The sequence below is a fragment of the Somniosus microcephalus genome, unplaced genomic scaffold (assembly GCF_052327205.1).
Source record: "Somniosus microcephalus isolate GS21.2 unplaced genomic scaffold, FLI_Smic_1.0 unresolved_chr2, whole genome shotgun sequence".
NCBI lineage: Eukaryota > Metazoa > Chordata > Chondrichthyes > Squaliformes > Somniosidae > Somniosus > Somniosus microcephalus.
In genome coordinates, this window is record NW_028225180.1 from 10,729,358 (window position 1) to 10,748,012 (window position 18,655).

The 18,655-nt window shown below is 58.0% G+C and overlaps 2 protein-coding genes across 2 annotated transcripts in view; one reads left to right on the forward strand and one right to left on the reverse strand.

Annotated features, from left to right (window-relative positions):
- Nucleotides 1-18,655, reverse strand: part of LOC147092098 (AMP deaminase 3-like) — a 997,179-nt gene that overhangs the window by 155,155 nt on the left and 823,369 nt on the right. The window lies entirely within an intron of this gene.
- The window catches only part of LOC147092101 (equilibrative nucleobase transporter 1-like), a 128,894-nt gene continuing 120,474 nt past the window's right edge, over nucleotides 10,236-18,655 (forward strand). Inside the window, exons 1-2 of the mRNA XM_085976380.1 lie at nucleotides 10,236-10,428; nucleotides 12,612-12,747. Coding sequence (XP_085832506.1) covers nucleotides 10,236-10,428; nucleotides 12,612-12,747 — 329 coding nt within the window. The remainder of the gene's footprint in view (nucleotides 10,429-12,611; nucleotides 12,748-18,655) is intronic.

Below are 18,655 nucleotides of genomic sequence, written 5' to 3' on the forward strand. Positions count from 1 at the left end.
CCAGCCGTGGCACAGTGGGTAGCACAGCCGCCTCGGAGTCAAAAGGCTGTGGGTTCAAACCCTGCTCCAGAGACTTGAGCACAAAACTCTAGGCTGACGCTCGCAGTGCAGTGCTGAAAGAACGCTGCACTGTCGGAGGGGCAGTACTGAGAGAACGCTGCACTGTTGGAGGGGCAATACTGAGGGAGCGCTGCACTGTCGGAGGGGCAATACTAAGGGAGCGCTGCACTGTCGGAGGGGCAATACTGAGGGAGCGCTGCACTGTCGGAGGGGCAGTACTGAGGGAGCGCCGCACTGTCGGAGGGGCACTGCTGAAAGAATGCTGCACTGTCGGAGGGCCAGTACTGAGGGAGCGCTACACTGTCGGAGGGCCAGTACTGAGGGAGCGCTGCACTGTCGGAGGGGCTGTACTGAGGGAGCGCTGCACTGTCGGAGGGGCAGTACTGAGGGAGCGCTGCACTGTCGGAGGGGCTGTACTGAGGGAGCGCTGCACTGTCGGAGGGGCAATACTGAGGGAACGTTGCACTGTCAGAGGGGCAATATCGAGAGAACGCTGCAATGTCGAAGGGGCAGTACTGAGTGAGTGCTGCACTGTCAGAGGGGCAGTACTGAGGGAGCGCTGCACTGTCGGAGGGGCAGTACTGAGGGAGCGCTGCACTGTCGGAGGGGCAGTACTGAGGGAGAGCTGCACTGTAGGAGGGGAAGTACTGAGGGAGAGCTGCACTGTCGGAGGGGCAGTACTGAGCGAGCGCCGCACTGTCGGAGGGGCAGTACTGAGAGAATGCTGCACTGTCAGAGGGACAGTACTGAGGGAGCGCTGCACTGTTGGAGGGGCAGTACTGAGGGAGCGCTGCACTGTAGGAGGTGAAGTACTGAGGGAGCGCTGCACTGTCGGAGGGGCAGTACTGAGGGAGTGCTGCACTGTTGGAGGGGCAGTACTGAGGGAGCGCTGCACTGTTGGAGGGGCAGTACTGAGGGAGCGCTGCATTGTCGGAGGGGCAGTACTGAGGGAGCGCTGCACTGTCGGAGGGGCAGTACTGAGGGAGAGCTGCACTGTCGGAGGGGTAGTACTGAGGGAGTGCTGCACTGTCGGAGGGTTAGAACCAGGTCCTCTTTAAGTTCAGGTCGTTCTCCAGGGTCAGGAGCGATGCAGCCGCGCGGAGAGGATGAAGGACAGGAGCCGGTCAGTCCTGGACTCGTGTTGTTCCCTGGGATTGGAGAGAACCACTCGGGTGTGAATCATCAGCGGAGTTACTGCCGCCGGATTTAACGGCCCCCGTGTTGTGATGGCAATGATGGAGACAATCCGCCACCAGCTCTTCACCCAGAGGGCGGTGAGAATGTGGAGCTCGCCCCCACAGGGAGCGCTTGATGGGAACAGCAGAGAGGCATTGAAGGGGAAGCTGGATAAACACACCAGGGAGGAAGGAGCAGAGGGATATGCTGATGGGGGGTGAGATGAAGACGGGGGTGGGAGGAGGCTGGCGTGGAGCAACCCGGGCCCAATGGCCTGTTAAACTCCGCCTCGTAACCTGCAACTTGTTGCCGACTTCTGTAAAACCTGAAATGCTGGATATACCGCTCTCAAAACGCAGAACAATGTGCTGAGAATGTCAGGAGGCTCTGAGAGATGAAAAAGTGGGCAAAATGATGCAATATCTTTAGCCAATGTGAGAATTCCAGCAGGTCCCCTGTAGCATTGCTTGCGGGTCATCCATGTCCAAGAATGCAGTTTGTGAAAATAATACTGCCGTGGGAGGGGATTCGTGACATCAGTGCAGCCCGTCATAATCATTACGAAGCCTTGAAATGCCAAGAGAGGACCATAAAGAATAACTCCCTCAGTCAACTAGTCCTGGGACTCAGTGAAGCAACCACTAACACTAACAATAACCAGCCCCAGGGCAGTGACATCGTAGCACAGAGAATTCGACCCAACACAATTGTCACTGAACAAAAGGAAAAATACCTGTCATATTGGGCAGAAACAACAAAAACCCAAAGCAAACTCAATTGCTACTTGGCCCTAAACAGACAATACAACATGGCTGAGTACCTGACCATGGTAAAGGATAACAAACTGAGAAAAACCTTGACAAGGTACAGACTTAGCGAACATAGCCTAGCGATCGAAAAAGGCAGACACAGGCAGACCAGGCTGCCAAGAGAGGACAGGATATGCTCTCACTGCAGTCAGGGAGTAGTGGAGACAGAGATGCACTTCCTCACAGCCTGTGGAAAATATCAGGGCATCAGGGAGAATTTCTACCAAAAATTCTCACAAATATGCCCTGAATTCAGAAATCTGAATGACAACCAAAAACTCCCATACCTACTGGGGGAGGAGAGAAGCTGTGTAGCACAGGCGGCACACTATGTTACAGCTTGCCATGAACAGAGGGACAACCAGTAAACCTAAGAAAAGAGTATATATAAATAATGCGAATGTTTATTTATACACTCAGGGATATACCTGTTTATACACTGTATGAATAGAACTGCGTTTATGTGTTCAACCATAAATGTATTTTGATGCTTTGGCAACATAAGATGTACCTTATCATGCCAATAAAGCGATTTGAATTGAATTGAATTGAATTACTGTAGCTATTCCTCTGTCTCTGTCTGGCTCGCTCTCTCCCTTTCCCTCTATCTCTTTCCCTCTCTCTCTCTCTCTTTCTCTCTTTATCTCTCTATACCACTCTCTGTCTCTCTCTCTTTCTCTTTCTCTCTCTCTCTTTCCCTCTCTCTCTCTTTAACTCCCTTTGTCTCTCTCTCTCTCTCTTTCCCTCTCTCTGTCTCTCTCTCTCTTTCCCTCTCTCTGTCTCTCTCTCTATTTCTCTATCTCTCACTCTCTCTCGATCTCTTGTTGAAATACAGAACATGTGGTGGAGCTGCAGAACACATGAGTGAGACATGGTAAAAATATAACACAGCTCCTTGATGCTGATAGATACAGGGCCCTGCAGATATTACCTTTACATAACTTGCTTCAGAAACACTTGGCCTAAGCACCTACTGCACTAAAAGAGCCAACGTGTCTCAATGGGTAGCACACCCGTCTCGGAGTCAAAAGGCTGTGGGTTCAACCCCCGCTCCAGAGACATGAGCACAAAACTCTAGGCTGACGCTCCCAGTGCAGTGCTGAAAGAATGCTGCACTGTCGGAGGGGCAGTACTGAGGGAGCGCAGCACTGTCGGAGGGGCAGTACTGAGGGAGCGCTGCACTGTCGGAGGGGCAGTACTGAGGGAGCGCTGCACTGTCGGAGGGGCAGTACTGAGAGAGCGCTGCACTGTCAGAGGGGCAGTACTGAGGGAGCGCTGCACTGTCGGAGGGGCAGTACTGAGGGAGTGCTGCACTGCCGGAGGGGCAGTACTGAGAGAGCGCTGCACTGTCGGAGGGGCAGTACTGAGAGAATGCTGCACTGTCAGAGGGGCAGTACTGAGGGAGCACTGCACTGTCTGAGGGGCAGTACTGAGAGAGCACGGCACTGTCAGAGGGGCAGTACTGAGAGAGCGCAGCACTGTCAGGGGGCAATACTGAGGGAGCGCTGCACTGTCGGAGGGGCAGTACTGAGGGAGCGCTGCACTGTCGGAGGAGCAGTACTGAGGGAGTGCCGCACTGTCAGAGGGGCAGTACTGAGGGAGCGCTGCACTGTCGGAGGGGCAGTACTGAGAGAGCGCTGCATTGTCGGAGGGGCAGTACTGAGAGAACGCTGCACTGTCGGAGGGGCAGTACTGAGAGAACGCTGCACTGTCAGAGGGGCAGTACTGAGGGAGCACTGCACTGTCAGAGGGGCAGTACTGAGAGAGCGCTGCACTGTCAGAGGGGCAGTACTGAGGGAGCGCTGCACTGTCAGAGGGGCAGTACTGAGGGAGCGCTGCACTGTCAGAGGGGCAGTACTGAGAGAGCACTGCACTGTCAGAGGGGCAGTACTGAGGGAGCGCTGCACTGTCGGAGGGGCAGTACTTAGAGAGCGCAGCACTGTCAGGGGGCAATACTGAGGGAGCGCTGCACTGTCGGAGGGGCAGTACTGAGGGAGCGCTGCACTGTCGGAGGAGCAGTACTGAGGGAGCGCCGCACTGTCAGAGGGGCAGTACTGAGGGAGCGCTGCACTGTCGGAGGGGCAGTACTGAGAGAGCGCTGCACTGTCGGAGGGGCAGTACTGAGAGAACGCTGCACTGTCAGAGGGGCAGTACTGAGAGAACGCTGCACTGTCAGAGGGGCAGTACTGAGGGAGCGCTGCACTGTCGGAGGGGCAGTACTGAGGGAGTGCTGCACTGTCAGAGGGGCAGTACTGAGGGAGTGCTGCACTGTCGGAGGGGCAGTACTGAGGGAGCGCTGCACTGTCGGCGGGACAGTACCGAGGGAGCGCTGCACTGCCGGCGGGGCAGTACCGAGGGAACGCTGCACTATCGGAGGGGCAGTGCTGAGGGACCGCTGCACTGTCGGCGGGGCAGTACTGAGGGAACGCTGCACTTTCGGAGGGGCAGTGCTGAGGGAGCGCTGCACTGTCGGCGGGGCAGTACCGAGGGAGCTCTGCACTGTCGGCGGGGCAGTACTGAGGGAGCGCTGCACTGTCGGAGGGTCAGTACTGAGGGAGCGCTGCACTGTCGGCGGGGCAGTACTGAGGGAGTGCTGCAGTGTCGGAGGGTCAGTACTGAGGGAGCGCTGCAGTGTCGGAGGGGCGGTACTGAGGGAGCGCTGCACTGTCGGAGGGGCAGTACTGTGGGAGTGCTGCACTATCAGAGTGGCGGCACTGAGGGAGCGCTGCACTGTCGGAGAGACAGTACTGAGGGAGCGCTGCACTGTTGGAGGGGGCAGTGCTGAGAGAGTGCAACACTGTGAGAGGGGCAGTACTTAGGGAGTGCTGCACTGTCAGAGGTCAGTACTGAGGGAGCGCCCCAAAAACACTCAAGAAGCTCGACACCATCCAGGGCAAAGCAGCCCACATGATTGGCACCCCTTAAAAATTCACTCCCTCTACCATCGGCGTCCCTTGGTTGCAGTGTGTACCATCTACAAGATGCACTGCAGCAACTCGCCAAGGCTTCTTCGGCGGCACCTCCCAAACCCGCGACCTCTTCCACCTAGAAGGACAAGGGCAGCAGGCGCTTGGTAAAACTTGAAGTTGTGAAAGCCTCGTTATAAATACAAGCCTTTCCTTTTTTCTTTCTTTCTCTCTATCCTGTGTCCCTCAGTCCCTTTGTCTCCTTTGCTCTCTGTGTCTTTCTCTTTTATCCATTTTTTCCTATCTCTTTTTTTCTTTCTCTCTTTCCACAGCGCTTGTGTCTGATGCTGCTGCCAAGTGCCCGTGCTCGCTATGATCATTGCATCGACATAGAAAAGAGATTAACGAGACCAGAATCGCAGCATTCCTTTAGAAGTATCAACAGGACAGCAGAAATCTCTGAAGAACTGTCAAACACTCGAGAGGATCAATACTGAGGGAGCGCTGCACTGTCAGAGGGTCAGTACAGAGGGAGCGCTGGACTGTCGGAGGGTCAGTACTGAGGGAGCACTGCACTGTCGGAGGGGCAGTACTGAGGGAGCGCTGCACTGTGGGAGGGGCAGTACTGAGGGAGCGCTGCACTGTCAGAGGGTCAGTACTGAGGGAGCGCTGCACTGTCAGAGGGTCAGTACTGAGGGAGCGCTGCACTGTCGGAGGGGCAGTACTGAGGGAGCGCTGCACTGTCGGAGGGGCTGTACAGAGGGAGCGCTGCACTGTCGGAGGGTCAGTACAGAGGGAGTGCTGCACTGTCAGAGGGTCACTACTGAGGGAGCGCGGCACTGCTTGAGGGGCAGTACAGAGGGAGCGCTGCTCTGTCGGAGGGTCAGTACAGAGGGAGCGCTGCACTGTCGGAGGGTCAGTACAGAGGGAGCGCTGCACTGTCGGAGGGTCAGTACAGAGGGAGTGCTGCACTGTCGGAGGGTCAGTACTGAGGGAGCGCTGCACTGTCGGAGGGTCAGTACTGAGGGAGCGATGCACTGTCGGAGGGGCAGTACAGAGGGAGCGTTGCACTGTCGGAAGGTCAGTACAGAGGGAGCACTGCACTGTCGGAGGGTCAGTACAGAGGGAGCGCTGCACTGTCGGAGGGTCAGTACAGTGGGAGTGCTGCACTGTCGGAGGGTCAGTACAGAGGGAACGCTGCACTGTCAGAGGGGCAGTACAGAGGGAGCGCTGCACTGTCGGAGGGTCAGTACAGAGGAAGCACTGCACTGTCAGAGGGGCAGTACTGAGGGAGCACTGCACTGTCGGAGGGGCAGTACTGAGGGAGCGCTGCACTGTCGGAGGGTCAGTACAGAGGGAGCGCTGCACTGTCGGAGGGGCAGTACTGAGGGAGCACTGTACTGTCGGAGGGGCAGTATGAGGGAGTGCTGCACTGTCGGAGGGGCAGTATTGAGGGAGCGCCGCACTGTCGGAGGGTCAGTACTGAGGGAGCGCCGCACTGTCGGAGGGTCAGTACTGAGGGAGCGCTGCACTGTCGGAGGGGCAGTACTGAGGGAGCACTGCACTGTCGGAGGGTCAGTACAGTGGGAGTGCTGCACTGTTGGAGGGTCAGTACAGAGGGAGCGCTGCACTGTCGGAGGGGCAGTACTGTGGGAACACTTTACTGTCGGAGGGGCAGTACTGAGGGAGTGCTGCACTGTCGGAGGGGCAGTATGAGGGAGCACTGTACTGTCGGAGGGGCAGTATGAGGGAGTGCTGCACTGTTAAAGTGGTTCTCTGGATGTGTCGGTTGGGGCCTGCTGTACCCCGGACGCGGTAGAGGACATCTCCTGCGTGGCTGGTCAGTCTTCGCGAGTCAGCTTATGCAGTATTGTGTGTATTGGATCTATCAGGTGAGTACCCAATTTCGTTTGGTTAGAAGTAGGGTTTAGAGTCTTTTCAGAAAAATCTTACCCAGGGGTAAGTCAGGATAGATTGTAGAGCGGAATAACCTGCCGATCTTCGGTTTCTTCCCAGTTAGTTTCTTGTTGGTCGCAGTGGCCCAATATTACCCAGTTGCTGGTAATATTTGGTTGTTTGTTTCGTGGGGCCCTGGTCTGCCGCGAGGTCTCCGATGGAGTTTTACTTCTTCGAGAGGGACAACTGCTTCGAGATGCTTCTTGTTGGATTGAGCTGAACTTGATGACTTGATTTGAAATGAACGATGACCCGAGCTTCCTCCAGCACTGAACTGCTTCAACTCCTTCGAACTCCTTCGAACTCCTTCCCACTGCTGGAACTTGACTGAACTCCTTGAACTGACTGCTGTAAAAACAGGCCTTCAATTATACTGATTGAGGCCTACTAATCTGTGCGCCAAATCAGTCCTGGCTTATGTTAGTTTTTGCGGGCTGGTTAATATTGATTGGTGTGAAAATTGTTTAATAGGTTTCGGGACGGTCCCATCAATCTTAATTGGTTTAAGATTGTGTGAAGTATTTTCGGGGTGGTCCCATCGATTCTTAAGTGGTTTTAAGCGATTGTTTAACCTTTTGTTTAATTGCAGTAACGTTGTCTTTTCCTGTGGGGGCCAAGGTTCTTCTGTGGGTTGGTGGCATGTTTTGCATTATGTAAGGTTTTGGATGGTTCTGTAGTTTTGGCGGGAACTGCTTTTCCATTGGTCTATTGTCAGTATGTAAAATGACTGAGACAGTCTAGATATGTCCCCAGACAGCTCGGTTAATGCCAATACCCAAAACTGTCCATTTACAGAGGACAATCACAATTCCTTTATTGCAGCCCCCTTTTTTTTTCTTCCATTGCTCGAACATGCTTTTACAATAAAAACCAAAATCTAGGGGTCCTTGATTTTTAAATCTCCCCTTGGCCCAATATTCTTATACCATTCTGACATGGTTTATTAACAGTCCGAAAATCCCTTCTTTAGGGTAATCTTTTTGGTTTTGGGGAATCTGCTGAATTTTGCGAATCTTACAGAGGAAGCACTGCACTGTCGGAGGGGCAATACTGAGGGAGCGCTGCACTGTCAGAGGGGCAATACTGAGGGAGCGCTGTACTGTCAGAGGGGCAGTACTGAGGGAGCGCTGCACTGTCAGAGGGGCAGTACTGAGGGAGCGCTGCACTGTCAGAGGGGCAGTACTGAGGGAGCGCTGCACTGTCAGAGGGGCAGTACTGAGGGAGCGCTGCACTGTCAGAGGGGCAGTACTGAGAGAGTGCTGCACTGTCAGAGGGGCAGTACTGAGGGAGTGCTGCACTGTCAGAGGGGCAGTACTGAGGGAGCGCTGTACTGTCAGAGGGGCAGTACTGAGGGAGCGCTGCACTGTCAGAGGGGCAGTACTGAGGGAGCGCTGCACTGTCAGAGGGGCAGTACTGAGGGAGCGCTGCACTGTCAGAGGGGCAGTACTGAGGAAGCGCTGCACTGTCAGAGGGGCAGTGCTGAAGGAGCGCTGCACTGTCAGAGGGGCAGTACTGAGGGAGCGCTGTACTGTCAGAGGGGCAGTACTGAGGGAGCGCTGCACTGTCGGAGGGTCAGTACTGAGGGAGCGCTGCACTGTCGGAGGGACAGTACTGAGGGAGTGCTGCACTGTCGGAGGGGCAGTACTGAGGGAGTGCTGCACTTTCGGATGGGCAGTACTGAGGGAGCGCTGCACTGTCGGAGGGGCAGTATTGAGGGAGTGCTGCACTGTCGGAGGGGCAGTACTGAGGGAGCGCTGCACTGTCGGAGAGACAGTGCTGAGGGTGCGCTGCAGTGTCGGAGAGACAGTGCTGGGTGAGTGCTGCATTGTGAGAGGGGCAGTACTGAGGGAGCGCTGCACTGTCGGAGAGACAGTGCTGAGGGTGCGCTGCAGTGTCGGAGAGACAGTGCTGGGTGAGTGCTGCATTGTGAGAGGGGCAGTACTGAGGGAGCGCTGCACTGTCAGAGGGGCAGTGCTGAGGGAGCACTCCCACAACACTCAAGAAGCTCGACACCATCCAGGACAAAGCAGCCCGCATGATTGGCACCCCTTAAACATTCACTCCCTCCACCACCGGCATACCGAGGCTGCAGTGTGTACCATCTACAAGATGCACTGCAGCAACTCGCTAAGTCTTCTTCAGCAGCACCTCCGAAACCCGCGACCTCTTCCACCTAGAAGGAAAAGGGCATCCGGCGCTTGGTAAAACTTGAAGTTGTGAAAGTCTCGTTATAAATGCAAACCTTTCCTTTTTTCTTTCTTTCTCTCTATCCTGTGTCCCTCAGTCCCTTTGTCTCCTTTGCTCTCTGTGTCTTTCTCTTTTATCCATCTTTTCCTATCTCTTTCTTTCTTTCTCTCTTTCCACAGCGCTTGTGTCTGATGCTGCTGCCAAGTGCCCGTGCTCGCTATGATCATTGCATCGACATAGAAAAGAGATTAACGAGACCAGAATCGCAGCATTCCTTTAGAAGTATCAACAGGACAGCAGAAATCTCTGAAGAACTGTCAAACACTCGAGAGGATCAATACTGAGGGAGTGCTGCACTGTCGGAGGGTCAGTACAGAGGGAACGCTGCACTGTCGGAGCATCACAACTGAGGGAGCGCTGCACTGTTGGAGTGTCAGTACTGATGGAGCGCTGCACTATTGGGGGGGCAGTACTGAGAGAGCGTTGCACTATTGGAGGGTCAGTACTGAGTGAGCGCTACACTGTCGGAGGTTCAGTACTGAGGGAACACTGCACTGTCGGAGGGGCTGTACTGAGGGAGCGCCGCATTGTCGGAGGGGCAGTACTAGCGGAGAGATGCACTGTCGGAGGGGAAGTACTGAGGGGCAGTACTGAGGGAGTGCCGCACTTTTGGAACGGCAGTACTGAGGGAGTGCTGAACTGTCGGAGGGGAAGTACTGACGGAGTGCTGAACTGTCGGAGGGGCAGTGCTGAGGGAGTTCTGCACTCTCGGAGGTGCTGTCTTTCGGGATGAGAGCCTGTCTGCTCTCCCAGCTGGACATAAAGTATCCCACGGCCTCTATTGGAAGGAGAGCAGAGGGAGCTCTCCTTTTGTCCCTGAGCCAATATTTATCCCTCAACCAACATCACTGTAAATGGATGATCTGGTTATTATCATGTTGTTTCCTGTGGGCTCTTGCTGTGCACAGAATGGCTGCTGCGTTTCCTATGTTACAACAGTGACCAAACTCCGAAAGTTCTTCATTGGTTGCGATGTGCTTTGGGACGTCTTTGTGGTGATCATCGCTGTATAAATGGGAATTCTTCCTTTCCGGTGCAGGGATCAAGGACGTCGAAGGGGATATTCCAAGATTCGGGGCGAATGGGACTGTTGAATAAAAGGGTCAGGCGGTATTTGACCTTTGCCACCGGACTCTTCGAGTGTCTCGGCTTCTCGGGCGTGATCTTCGGCTGGGCTTCGCTCATTTTCGTACTGAAGCATGATGAATATTTCTCCGACCACTGCCTCCCACTGCACAACACCAGCGACCCCGGAGCAAGGAATGGCACCAGTGAGTGGCAGGAGGGAGAGAGGGGAGGGTGAGCGAGAGAGAGAGCAGAGGGAGGGGAAGAGAGCGAAGGAGAGTGAGGGGGGAGAGAGAGAATGAGGAGCACTGTCGGAGGGGCAGTACTGAGGGAGTGCTGCACTGTCAGAGGGACAGTACCGAGGGAGTGCGGCACTGTCAGAGGGACAGTACCGAGGGAGCGCTGTACTGTCGGAGGGGTAGTACTGAGGGAGTGCTGCACTGTCGGAGGGGCAGTACTGAGGGAGTGCTGCACTGTCGGAGGGGTAGTACTGAGGGAGTGCTGCACTGTCGGAGGGGCAGTACTGAGGGAGTGCTGCACTGTCAGAGGGACAGTACTGAGGGAGTGCGGCACTGTCGGAGGGGTAGTACTGAGGGAGTGCGGCACTGTCGGAGGGGTAGTACTGAGGGAGTGCGGCACTGTCGGAGGGGCAGTACTGAGGGAGTGCGGCACTGTCGGAGGGGCAGTACTGAGGGAGCGCTGCACTGTCGGAGGGGCAGTTCTGAGGGAGCGCTGCACTGTCGGAGGGGCAGTACTGAGGGAGCGCTGCATTGTTGGAGGGTCAGTACTGAGGGAGCGCTGCACTGTCGGAGGGGCAGTTCTGAGGGAGCGCTGCACTGTCGGAGGGGCAGTACTGAGGGAGCACTGCACTGTTGGAGGGGCAGTACTGGGGGAGCGCTGCATTGTTGGAGGGGCAGTACCGAGGGCGCGCGGCACTGTCGGATTGTGCAGTACTGAGGGAGTGCTGCCCTGTCAGAGGGGCAGTACTGAGGGAGCAGTGCACTGTCGGAGGGGCAGTACTGAGCGTGCGCTGCATTGTTGGAGGGGCAGTACCGAGGGTGCGCCGCACTGTTGGAGGATCAGTACTGAGGGAGCGCTGCACTGTCGGAGGGGCAGTAGCGAGGGAGCACTGCACTGTCGGAGGGGCAGTACTGAGGGAGCACTGCACTGTCGGAGGGGCAGTACTGAGGGAGCGCTGCATTGTTGGAGGGTCAGTACTGAGGGAGCGCCGCACTGTCGGAGGGGCTGTACCGAGGGAGCGCTGCACTGTCGGAGGGGCAGTACTGAGGGAGCGCTACACTGTCGGAGGGGCAGTACTGAGGGAGCACTGCACAGTCGGAGGGGCAGCACTGAGGGGGCGCTGCATTGTTGGAGGGGCAGTACCAAGTGAGCGCCGCACTGTCGGAGGGGCAGTACTGAGGGGGTGCTGCACTGTCAGAGGGGCAGTACTGAGTGAGCACTGTTCTGTCGGAGGGGCAGTACTGAGGGAGCGCTGCATTGTTTGAGGGGCAGTACCGAGGGAGCGCCGCACTGTCGGAGGGGCAGTACTGAGGGAGCGCTGCACTGTCGGAGGGGCAGAGGTGAGGGAGCGCTGCACTGTTGGAAGGACGGTACTGAGGGAGCGCTGCACTGTCGGATGGGGCAGTACTGAGGGAGTGCTGCACTGTCGGAGGGGCAGTACTGAGGGAGCGCTGCACTGTCGGAGGGGCAGTGCTGAGGGAGCGATGCATTGTTGGAGGGTCAGTACTGAGGGAGCGCTGCACTGTCGGAGGGGCAGTAGCGAGGGAGCGCTGCACTGTCGGAGGGGCAGTACTGAGGGGGCACTGCACTGTCGGAGGGGCAGGGAGTATTGAGGGAGCGCTGCATTGTTGGAGGGTCAGTACTGAGGGAGCGCTGCACTGTTGGATGGGCAGTACCGAGGGAGCGCTGCACTGTCGGAGGGGCAGTACTGAGGGAGCGCTGCACTGTCGGAGGGGCAGTACTGAGGGAGCACTGCACTGTCGGAGGGGCAGTACTGAGGGAGGGCTGCATTGTTGGAGGGGCAGTACCGAGGGAGCGCCGCACTGTCGGAGGGGCAGTACTGAGGGAGTGCTGCACTGTCAGAGGGGCAGTACTGAGGGGGTGCTGCATTGTTGGAGGGGCAGTACCGAGGGAGCGCTGCGCTGTCGGAGGGGCAGTACTGAGGGAGCGCTGCATTGCTGGAGTGGCAGTCCCGAGGGAGCACCGCACTGTCGGAGGGGCAGTACTGAGGGAGCTCCGCACTGTCGGAGGGGCAGCATTTCAAAGTTACTTCATTGTCTGGCAAGTGCTTTTGTCATCCTGAGGTGGAGAAAGGCACAGTAGAAATGGTTGCACGTTCTCTCCCTCACTCTCTTTCTCTTTCTCTCTCTCTCAATGGACTGCGATCTGCAGGACGAACGCTTTGCCCTCATCTTCACCATCGCCTCCTTCCTCGTCAGCTTCACAGCCCTTCCCAGCGGCTTCTTCTTGGACCACTTCGGTACCATGGTAACCCACTTCCTGGGAATGTAAGGTCATGAACTCTTCAGGTCTTCTGGAGGTTCGAAGTCAACGGGTGTTGGATGGGGGAAGAGGAGAGGGGGAGAGTGAGGAGGAGGGGGAGAGTGAGGAGGAGGGGGAGAGTGAGCGGGAGGGGAAGAGTGAGGGGGAGGGGGAGAGTGAGGGGGAGCGGGAGAGTGAGGAGGAGGGGGAGAGTGAGGAGGAGGGGGAGAGTGAGGAGGCGGGGGAGAGTGAGCGGGAGGGGGAGAGTGAGGAGGAGGGGGAGAGTGAGCGGGAGGGGAAGAGTGAGGGGGAGGGGGAGAGTGAGGGGGAGTGGGAGAGTGAGGAGGAGGGGGAGAGTGAGGGGGAGGGGGAGAGTGAGGGGGAGAGGGAGAGTGAGGAGGAGGGGAGACTGAGGAGGAGGGGGAGAGTGAGGGGTAGCGGGAGAGTGAGGAGGAGGGGGAGAGTGAGGGGGAGGGGGAGAGTGAGGGGGAGGGGGAGAGTGAGCAGGAGCGGGAGAGTGAGGCGGAGGGGGAGAGTGAGGAGGAGGGGGAGAGTGAGGGGAGGGGAGCGGGAGAGTGAGGAGGAGGGGGAGAGTGAGGGGGAGGGGGAGAGTGAGGAGGAGGGGGAGAGTGAGGGGGAGGGGGAGAGTGAGGAGGAGGGGGAGGAGAGTGAGGGGGAGGGGGAGAGTGAGGAGGAGGGGGAGAGAGTGAGGGGGAGCAGGAGAGTGAGGAGGAGGGGGAGAGTGAGGGGGAGGGGGAGAGTGAGAGTGAGGGGGAGGGGGAGAGTGATGGGGAGGGGGAGAGTGAGGGGGAGGGGGAGAGTGAGGAGGAGGGGGAGACTGAGGAGGAGGGGGAGAGTGAGGGGGAGGGGGGGGAGAGTGAGGAGGAGGGGGAGAGTGAGGAGGAGGGGGAGAGTGAGGGGGAGAGTGAGGAGGAGGGGGAGAGTGAGGGGGAGAGTGAGGAGGAGGGGGAGAGTGAGGAGGAGGGGGAGAGTGAGGGGAGGGGGAGAGTGAGGGGGAGGGGGAGAGTGAGGAGGAGGGGGAGAGTGAGGAGGAGGGGGAGAGTGAGGGGGAGGGGGAGAGTGAGGGGGAGTGGGAGAGTGAGGAGGAGGGGGAGAGTGAGGGGGAGGGTGAGAGTGAGGAGGAGGGGGAGAGTGAGGAGGAGAGGGAGAGTGAGGAGGAGGGGGAGAGTGAGGGGGAGAGTGAGGGGGAGGGGGAGGGGTAGCGGGAGAGTGAGGAGGAGGGGGAGAGTGAGGGGGAGGGGGAGAGTGAGGAGGAGGGGGAGAGTGAGGAGGAGGGGGAGAGTGAGGGGGAGGGGGAGAGTGAGGAGGAGGGGGAGAGTGAGGAGGAGGGGGAGAGTGAGAGGGAGGGGGAGAGTGAGGAGGAGGGGGAGAGTGAGGGGGAGGGGGAGAGTGAGGGGGAGAGTGAGGGGAGCGGGGAGAGTGGGAGGGGAGGAGGGGGAGAGTGAGGGAGGGGGAGAGTGAGGGGGAGGGGGAGAGTGAGGGGTAGGGGAGAGTGAGGAGGAGGGGGAGAGTGAGGAGGAGGGGGAGAGTGAGAGGGAGGGGGAGAGTGAGGAGGAGGGGGAGAGTGAGGGGGAGGGGGAGAGTGAGGGGAGAGTGAGGGGGAGCGGGAGAGTGAGGAGGAGGGGGAGAGTGAGGGGAGGGGGAGAGTGAGGGGGAGGGGGAGAGTGAGGGGGAGGGGGAGAGTGAGGAGGAGGGGGAGAGTGAGGGGGAGGGTGAGGGGGAGCGGGAGAGTGAGGAGGAGGGGGAGAGTGAGGGGGAGGGGGGGAGAGTGAGGGGGAGGGTGAGGAGGAGGGGGAGGGTGAGGAGGAGGGGGACAGTGAGGGGGAGGGGGAGCGGTAGAGTGAGGGGGAGCGGGAGAGTGAGGAGGAGGGGGAGAGTGAGGGGAGGGGGAGAGTGAGGGGGAGGATGAGGAGGAGGGGGAGAGTGAGGGGGAGGGGGAGAGTGAGGAGGAGGGGAGAGTGAGGAGGAGGGGGAGAGTGAGGAGGAGGGGGTGAGTGAGGGGGAGGGGGAGAGTGAGGGGGAGGGTGAGGGGAGCAGGAGAGTGAGGAGGAGGGGGAGAGTGAGGAGGAGGGGGAGAGTGAGGGGAGGGGGAGAGTGAGGAGGAGAGTGAGGAGGAGGAGAGAGTGAGGAGGAGGGGGTGAGTGAGGGGGTGAGTGAGGGGGAGAGGTAGAGTGAGGGGGAGCGGGAGAGTGAGGAGGAGGGGGAGAGTGAGGGGAGGGGGAGAGTGAGGGGGAGGATGAGGAGGAGGGGGAGAGTGGGGGGAGGGGGGAGGGGTGAGGTGAGGAGGAGGGGGAGAGTGAGGAGGAGGGGGTGAGTGAGGGGGGAGGGGGAGAGTGAGGGGGAGGGGGAGAGTGAGGGGAGGGGGAGAGTGAGGAGGAGAGTGAGGAGGAGGAGAGAGTGAGGAGGAGGGGGAGAGTGAGGGGGAGAGGGAGAGTGAGGGGAGGGGGAGAGTGAGGAGGAGAGTGAGGAGGAGGAGAGAGTGAGGAGGAGGGGAGAGTGAGGGGGAGGGGGAGAGTGAGGGGGAGGGTGAGGGGGAGCGGGAGAGTGAGGAGGAGGGGTAGAGTGAGGGGGAGCGGGGAGAGTGAAGAGGAGGGGGAGAGTGAGGGGGAGGGGGAGAGTGAGGAGGAGGGGAAGAGCGAGGGGGAGAGGGAGAGTGAGGCGGAGGAGGAGAAGGGGAGATTGAGGGGGAGGGGAGAGTGAGGAGGAAGAGGATGGGGGAGGAGGAGGGGAGGGAAATGTGAGGTGGAGGGGAAGGAGGAGGAGGAGGAGAGTGCTGAGAGAGGCAGTAGGAGGGGGAGGAAGGCGAGAGGTTGAGGTAGGATGAGGATGAATTGGATGTACTCCCACAGTGCTGTTTGGGAGGGAGTGCCAGGTGGTTTGACCCAGCAATGATGAAGGAACTTTCCTCCTCTTCCTTGTCCTCCTTGTCCTCCTCGTCTTCCTCCTCCTTCTCCTCTTCCTTCTCGTCCTCCTCCTCTTCTTCCTCCTCATCCTCCTTTCCTCCTCCTCCTCTTCTTCCTCCTCCTACACCTCCTCTTCCTCCTCCTCCTCCTGCTCCTCCTCCTACACCTCCTCTTGCTCCTCCTCCTCCTGCTCCTCCTCCTACACCTCCTCTTCCTCCTCCTCCTCCTGCTCCTCCTCCTACACCTCCTCTTCCTCCTCCTCCCCTGCTCCTCCTCCTACTCCTCCTCTTCCTCCTCCTCCTCCTCTTCCTCTCCTCCTCCTCCTATTCCTCCTCCTTGTCCTCCTCCTCAACCTCCTCTTGCTTCTCCTCCACCTCTTCATCATCCTCCTCCTCTTCCTCCTCCTCCTCCACCTCTTCTTCCTCCTCCTTATACTCCTCAACTTCCTGTCCTCCACCTCTTCCTCATCCTCCTCATCCTCCACTTCTCCCTCCACCATCTCCTCCTCCTCTTCTGCCTCATCACCCTTCACCTCTTCATCATCCACCTCTACCTCCTCCTCTTCCTCCTCCTGCTCCTCCTCTTCCTCGTTCAACCTCGTCCTTCTCCTCCTCCTCCTTTTCCTCATTCTCCTAATCTTCCTCCTACTCCTCCCCGTCCTCCTCGTCCTTCTCATCCTCCTCCTCCTATTGCTCCTCCTCGCCCTTCTCTTCCTCTTCCTCATTCTCCTAATATTCCACCTACTCCTCCTCCTCCTCTTCTTCCTCATCCTTCTAAGCACCTCCTCCTCTTCTACCTCATCCTCCTACAGCGCCTTCTCCTCTTCTTCCTCATTCTCCACCTCCTCCTCCTCCTCCTTGTTCCCATCCACCTAATCCTCCTCCTCATCCTCCTATTCCCTCTCCTCTTGCTCCTCCTCGTCCCCGTCATCATCCTCATCCACCTGCTTTTCCTCCTCCTCTTCCTCATTCTCCTCCTCATCCTCATTCTCTTCCTCCTCCTGCTCCTCCTCCTCTTCCTCCTCCTCCACCTCCTCTTCTTCTTCCTCGTCTTCATCATCGTATTCCTCCTCTTCCTCCTCCTCATCCACCTCCTCCTCCTCCTCCTCCACCTATTGCTCCTCCTCGTCCTTCCCCTCCTCCTCCTCTTCCTCATTCTCCTAATATTCCTCCTACTCCTCCCCCTTCCTCCTTGTCCTTCTCCTCCTCCTACTCCTCTTCCTCCTCCTCCTCCTCTTCGTCCTCGTCTCCTACAGCACCTCCTCCTCTTCTTCCTCATTCTCCTATGGCTCCTCCTCCTCCTACTCCTCGTCCCCGTACTCCTCCTCCTCCTCCTCGTGCTCATCCTCCTATTCCTCCTCCTCGGCCTCCTACTCCCTCTCCTCTTACTCCACCTCATCCACCTGCTCATCCTCCTCCTCATCCTCGTTCTCAACCTCCTCCTCCTCCTCCTCCTCATCTTCTTCCTCGTACTCATCCTTGTATTCCTTTGCCTCCTCCTCCTCTTCCTCCTCCTTGTCTTCCTATCCTCCTCCTCCTCTTCCTCCTCCTCATCCCCTCCACCTCCTCCTCCTCCTCTTCCTTCTCATCGCCTCCTCCTTGTCCTCCTCCTGCTCTTCTTCCTCTTCCTCCTCCTCCTCCTCATCCTCCTTCTCCTCCTCCTCTTCCTCCTACTCATCTTCTTCCTCGTCCTCATCTACCTGCTCCTCCTCATCCTCCTCCTTCTCCTCTACCTCCCCATCCTCTTCCTCCTCTTCCTCATCCTCCTCCTGCTACTCCTCAACCTCATCCTCATCCTGCTCCTCCTCTGCCCCCTCCTCCTCTTCCTCCTCCTCAACTCCTCCTCCCCTTCCTCTTCCAGCTCATCATCCTCCAGCACATCATCATCCACCTCCACCTCCTTCTCTTCCTCCTCCTGCTCCTCCTCTTCCTTGTTCAACCTCGTTCTCCTCCTCCTCCTCCTTCTCCTTCTCCTCTTCCGACTCCTCCTCCTCCTCTTGCTCCTCCGCATCAGCTTCATCATCCTCATCCACCTGCTCTTCCTCGTCCTCTTCCTCATTCTCCTCCTCATCCTCATTCTCTTCCTCCTCCTGCTCCTCCTCATCTTCTTCCTCGTCCTCATCCTCGTATTCCCCCTCCTCCTCCTCATCCCCCTCCACCTCCTCCTCCTACGCCTCCTCTTACTCCTCCTCTTCCTACTCATCCTCCTCCTATTTCTCCTCCTCGTCCTTCTCCGTCTCCTCCTCTACCTCATTCTCCTAATATTCCTCCTACTCCTCCCCTTCCTCCTCGTCCTCCTCTTCCACTTCCTCCTCCTCCTCCTCCTCTTCCTCATTCTCCTAAGCCTCCTCCTCCTCCTACTCATCCTCCTCCTTGTCCAGTCCCTCCTCCTCCTCCTCTTCTACCTCATCCTCCTACAGCGCCTTCACCTCTTCTTCCTCATTCTCCTCCTCCTCCTCCTTGTTCCCATCCTGCTAATCCTCCTCCTCGTCCTCCTATTCCCTCTCCTCTTGCTCCTTCTCATCCCCTTCATCATCCTCATCCACCTGCTTTCCCTCCTCCTCTTCCTCATTCTCCTCCTCATCCTCATACTCTTCCTCCTCCTGCTCCTCCTCCTCTTCCTCCTCCTCCACCTCCTCATCTTCTTCCTCATCCTCATCATATTATTCCTCCTCTCCTCCTCCTCATCCTCCTCCTCCTCCTGCTCATCCTCCTGCTCCTCCTCTTCCTCCTCATTGCCTCCTCCTCCTCTTCGTCCTCCTCTTCCTCATCCTCTTCCTCCTCCTCCTGCTCCTCCTCCTACTCCTCCTCTTCCTCCTCATCCACTCCTCCTCCTCCTCCTCCTCCACTTGCTCCTCCTCCAACTGGTGTTCCTCATTTTCCTGTCCTCCTCCTCTTCCTCATCCTTCCCCGGCTATTCCTCAACCTGCTCCTCCTCTTCCACCTACTTATCTTTTTGGCCATCCTCATCCACCTGCTCCTCCTCGTCCTCCTCCTCCTCTTCCTCCTCC